At 43.7% G+C, this 5,381-nt stretch overlaps 1 protein-coding gene and 1 pseudogene across 1 annotated transcript; one reads left to right on the top strand and one right to left on the bottom strand.

Annotated features, from left to right (window-relative positions):
* Window positions 1–308: 308 nt before the first annotated feature.
* Window positions 309–3,458, bottom strand: DKK4 (dickkopf WNT signaling pathway inhibitor 4). The gene is made up of 4 exons (XM_010368035.2): window positions 3,162–3,458; window positions 1,928–2,078; window positions 997–1,149; window positions 309–600 (listed from the first exon to the last, which is right to left on the bottom strand). The coding sequence occupies exons 1-4, from the start codon at window positions 3,270–3,272 to the stop codon at window positions 341–343; spliced, it is 675 nt and encodes a 224-aa protein (XP_010366337.1). The 5' UTR covers window positions 3,273–3,458; the 3' UTR covers window positions 309–340.
* A 725-nt stretch (window positions 3,459–4,183) lies between these two features.
* Window positions 4,184–4,332, top strand: LOC115899852 (annotated as a pseudogene).
* Window positions 4,333–5,381: the final 1,049 nt, after the last annotated feature.

Genomic DNA, 5,381 nt, shown 5'->3' with positions numbered 1-5,381 from the left:
CGTGATCCGCCCGTCTCGGCCTCCCAAAGTGCTGGGATTACAGGCTTGAGCCACCGCGCCCGGCCTGGGCCTCAATTCTTAAAGATTTGAATTAATTGAGTCCCTAGATTAGAAATAAATTTTTTTTGTTACAGAGTCCCATCAGTTTTCCGGAAAAACAGACAAAAAGCTAAAGCTAGTTTCATTCATCACAAGGTCGCCAACTCTTAGTTCTCTAGTTTCAGGCTATTTCACTTGCTACAAGATTTGATTTTAAGAGAGATCTGTATGGAAGCATTTTAAAGTTAATGTCCAAGATTGAGCTCAAATGCAATGTAGATTCTTCTTTATTTTGAAATATTTATAGCTTTTCTATTTTTTGGCATATTCTTAACCGTGCATGCTGCCGATTGCTGGTCAGTTGGCTTCGACACAGTAGTCCAGGGCCACAGTCGCAACGCTGGAAGATTTCTGGAGCTTGAGCAGTGTCTTTATGCCCTCTCCTGGAGCAGACCTGTCCCTCCAAAAGGACTGGCTTACATATTTTCGTCCAAAAATGACGAGCACAGCAAAGTCCAGGGCCACAGTCAAAAGTTCTCAGACAACTTTCTCCCTCTTGTCCTGTAACAAGGTTAATGTGGGCTTTAGTGATAAATAAGGAAAGTGGCCTGCCGGGGGTTTGCTACTGGGATAAGGGAATGGGACCTATGACTGACAGACACAAAGTAAAAATAGACACAGCACGCGGGTCTCACAGAGCTAGGTCTTACTCTAAAAGCGGCAATGCAATGGCGACTCCACCCCTACCCATCGGAATTGTTGTTACTGGCTGCAGACTACCTTAGGGTACTCTGTACGTGACCCCCACAGCTTCTTACAGAAAGAAATTACAAACAGCACATGCTCCGTAAGTGTTTCTGGGATGGAGAAGAATAAAATCAGTCTCACCCTGTCCTTAAGAGGCTGGGAGGAGAAAATGCATTTCTAAAATAAAATGTGCTCAGATGCTGTTCTTACCCTTCCTGCCTTGTGATTTCTTAATACTTGGCTTCCTCTTGGGTTGGTTTTCCTGGACTGGGTGCTCAGTTGTTACTTCCGCGTGTGTGCCATCTTGCTCATCAAGCTGCCTTTCCAATTTTGGGGTTGCGTCTTCCATCTTAGTACAAACATCTGAGGGACAACCAGGTGTAACTAGAATTACTAACTTCAAGGGGGAGAACCACAGACACACTAATTATCCTACTGTTGCATAGTTTGGTAGCACCTCTGCCTTCAGTTTATATATAACTTTCTAGATTTCTGGGACATGCACTAAATGTTTACATGCTCACATATGGCAGGGAAAGAAGCTAAGTGGAAGTTGGATTCCATTAAAGGTAGTTAATGGTATCCAAGTGGAAATGGAAGTATTTGAATGATTCCAACTTGAGTCTTTCCTTTAAAATCATTATCTCCAAGTCATTGGCAAGAGCTGTTGCCAGGAAATAAATTATTTTGTTTCATGAAGAAAAAGCAGGCCAGGCCTGGTGGCTTATGCCTGTAATCCCAGCACTCTGGGAGGCCGAGGTAGGTGGATCACCTGAGGTCAGGAGTTCGAGACTAGCCTGACCAACATGGTGAAACCCTATCTCTACTAAAACTACAAAAATTAGCCGGGCGTGGTAGTGCATGCCTGTAATCTCAGTTACTCCAGAGACTGAGGCAAGAGAACCGCCTGAACCCGGGAGGCCAAGGCTGCAGTGAGCTGAGATCATGCCATTGTACTCCAGCCTGGAAACTCCATCTCCGAAAAAAAAAAAAAGGAAAAGAAAAGGCAGCTGCATAAATTTACTTCAAGCATGAATCTAGGAAGCGCCATTAGAGAGTATCTACCCTGGAATGTTCTAGTCTATGGGGCTTAGACACTACCTTTGGTTTAAAAACTACTGTTGGTGTTATGGTCGCTCACCATTCATGCAGAGTGTCCCAGGGCAGCACATGGCATCTCGCTGGCACCTCCTCCGCAACCCACGACATGTAGCACAGAACGGCTTCTCATCGTGGGACTGGAGGCAGAACTTTCTGGTATTACAGTCCGTGTCAGACAGGCACTGTGAGCCCTGTGGAGGGAATCTGTTGTCACAAGGCTAGGAAGCGCAACACGATGGAAGATGACTTATTCAAGGCAGGAGGTGGAGGGAGCCAAAGGACAGTGGCACTGTGACAAACCCCAGGCAGCATCTTATTTTCCAGTGGAAATGGTTTTCTCCCACAAAGGGAAGCTCAGGTCACCTGGGGAGAGACCCAGGCCCTGCAAAGGCTATTTGAGTTTGAAAAATTGTCTTAACTCAGAATTTAGTTTTCCTGTGCTCTCTGTGAAAATGGGAAAAAATGTTTTCCTATGTGTGTCTTAACAGGTGATTATGAGATTTTCAATATATCTTAACTCTAGAAGCTGGCTGCAGTTTAATTAAATATACTATTGATGTTTTTGGCATTCTTGTTTGATTTTTCACTCTAGTGAATCACATTTAGCTTGCAGACCCTCCCTAAGTGAACTGTCCTTTGATTTTCAATGATGCCTCATTGACATAGAGAAAGAGATAGCGAAGATCAATTGTTCTCATCCACAGTTGATGCTTTTAATGTTGGTGTAGTATATATGATATATGTAATAATAGATAGGATATATAATAACATATACACATATATAAAGCGATCCCTAAAACAACTCTCTCTGTGAACTTAGATGGTGACAAGGCAATGCATCATGGCCCTCTGTTTAAATTCTCATTCCCATGTTTGCTGGCTTTGTGAGCTTGGGTAAGCTCTTCAAAATCTCTAAGTCTTATTTCCTCATCTGGAATTAGGGGGTGTTTCATCTTTCTCAAATTGTGAGGAAGAGTACATGAGGTATCACATGTAAAAGAGCTGGCACATGGTAGAGCTTCCAAAGTGTTCGTTTATTCCCTGATTTATAGACAAACTTATGGCCAAATGATGTGAAAAGCCACTGTGTTTATTTCATACATTCATGCTAAGGCCACTGATCCTACCAGGGTGCCCTCCCAAATCCAAAACCAATTCAATTTACCTGCTAGATAAGACATTTCACACATGAATCAAAACGACTTACTAAAGCCCAAACAGAACACCCCGACTGTCAGCAGCCCCGTACCTCACCCCCTCCCTAGCAGCCTTACTTTCCGGGCCCCAAGCAGGTCGGCAGAGCTCCTGATGTTGTTGAAGTCCAGGACCAGAGCTCCCAGGGGAGAGCAGAGCCAGCTCAGTCCCAGCAGGACGGCCGCCGCCATCCTTCAATCCCTGGGCTCCTGGAGGGTCTCAGCACTGTGCGTCACCGAAGCGAGGCTGCTCTCCACCCAGAGCAGAGCTTCCACTAAGCTGGCAACTCAGTACGTCGTCTGTTTGTCACTGCTTTTTCTGAAAGAGAAGCAAACCTTAGTCTGAGTAAGGTGCGTGAAATCGGCTGAGCCAAGTCTGACCAGCAGGTTCCTCCTGAAACTATTTATAACCAGATGTGCCCCCTCCCCATTCTGTTCCTTCCTCCTGTCCCACACAGGCTTCAACAAATCCCTTCAAATCTGTTTGATCAATCGTTCAAAACAAGGACTCAATAGAAGGAGAGAAGAGGCAGGGCCACGCAGCTTCTCCTCCAGGGGTTGAATCCCTCTTAATTATTGCATATCAAAGATAGTTCAAAGGGCCACGGCAGAGCAGGATGTCTGTATCAAAGGCAAACTGATAATCACCTGCATTTCCTACCTTCAGTAATCCTTTGGGGGTAGGGAGGGAGTCTGTCCTAAGATCTGTTTTCACAGCTAATTGTGCTCAAAGAAAGGATGAATCATACTGGCCAATATGCTATAGAGGATGCCAAAAACTAATGAGGTACAAAATACACTGAGAAGCTGTAAACTGGGCTTCAGATAGTGAAGACAGATAGAAAAAGAGAAAACGCCCCCTGATTAGCTCTGGCATCCAGATGTAACAGCACCTGTTCTGCCTAAATGCCATTTGGGAAATTACTTTCCTTTAAATGAAAATTGAACTGTTTGAAGTTAAGGTTCTTAGGAAAAGAATGTAATTTATGAAAGTCCCATTTTTCAGTGGTGGGGACAATGATAGAAAGCCCATTTTACACAATTCAGTACGAAGCTTTGGGTCCATTTTATCAGCAATATATTTAATTTGCATTGTATTATGTATCGCTTCTTGGCCTTTTGGCTAAGATCAAGTGCACTACATTATGTAAAACTCACTTAAGCAAAATGAGGATCCAAGTCTCTGGCTGATTTCAGATGAAATTTCATGTATTTCCAATTTTCCTAATACGAATTTTTTAAAACTTCTGCTTCATCCCTTTCCTGTCTGATTTATTTTTTTTTCCATTTGGACTATTAGAGAAGTCAGGTAATTTAGACATGTGCTTATCACTGTCATAAATACTTTAAGAGTAGAACAATCTATATCTGTGTCAAAAAATCATTTTTTCTTCATTGTTTCATTGCTCTTAGCATAGTCATCTGAAAGTGCATTTTTTTCTATGCCATAAATGATAATCTTATTATTTACTATGTTTTCCTGCAGAACAACCTAACATCAGTTCATTAACATGAATCTCGGCATTCTGTGCATGAGAACATTCTCAGTTTTGAGTAATGCAGTGCCGTTCTGAAGGTGATGCAGGTGATTCGAGCCTTCCCACTACTTGGCTCTCGTCCTTGGGTTGGTGTTGCTTGTCTACCTCTCATATGGAAGTTACTTATTTTAATCCCTTAAACTGACAACATCAAACACCCTTTGATAGCGTGATAACCCTGGTGACTAGGGGTATTACAGAATTTATTTTGAAGTTGGACAATTATGACCAAGGATAAAGGAGAGAGCCCCAGGGTTCTGTCTCTGCTGGGTTTCTCTGCTTCCTGCTGCCTCACTGTAAGGGAATTTCAGGTTACCAAAGGCCCCTGGCAATATACACAGGCGAAAGAACCGACAGGAACTCCTGTAACACGGCACAAACAGCCACTGAGCACTTAGCAGGAGCAGAGCCTCAGATTAGATGTCGGGAATAAAATTTGAAACTCCAATGGCCAGGCACAGTGGCTCATACCTGTAATCTCAGCACTTTGGGAGGCCAAGGTGGGAAGATCTCCTGAACTGGGGAGTTCAAGACCAGCCTGGGCAATGTATTGAGATCCTGTCTCCACAAAAAAAAAAAAAAAAAAAAAAAAAAAATAGGTCGGGCGCGGTGGCTGACGCCTGTAATCCCAGCACTTTGGGAGGCCGAGGTGGGTGGATCACCTGAGGTCAGGAGTTCGAGACCAGCCTGGCCAATACGGTGAAACCCTGTCTCTACCAAAAATATAAAAACTAGCCGGGCGTGGTGGTGGGCACCTGTAATC

Source organism: Rhinopithecus roxellana, chromosome 9 (genome assembly GCF_007565055.1).
Source record: "Rhinopithecus roxellana isolate Shanxi Qingling chromosome 9, ASM756505v1, whole genome shotgun sequence".
NCBI classification, from domain to species: Eukaryota; Metazoa; Chordata; class Mammalia; order Primates; family Cercopithecidae; genus Rhinopithecus; species Rhinopithecus roxellana.
The sequence above is the reverse complement of the archived record's forward strand: the minus strand, read 5'-3'. Positions and strand labels throughout refer to the sequence as shown.

Coding starts and splice junctions, on each gene's coding strand:
- DKK4 (XM_010368035.2), bottom strand. CDS start 3,272: ATGGCGGCGGCCGTCCTGCTGGGACTGAGCTGGCTCTGCTCTCCCCTG. Junction 2,079..3,161: donor ACCTGCTTGGGGCCCGGAAA/GTAAGGCTGCTA, acceptor TTCCCTCCACAG/GGCTCACAGTGCCTGTCTGA. Junction 601..996: donor GAAATCACAAGGCAGGAAGG/GTAAGAACAGCA, acceptor ACCTTGTTACAG/GACAAGAGGGAGAAAGTTGT.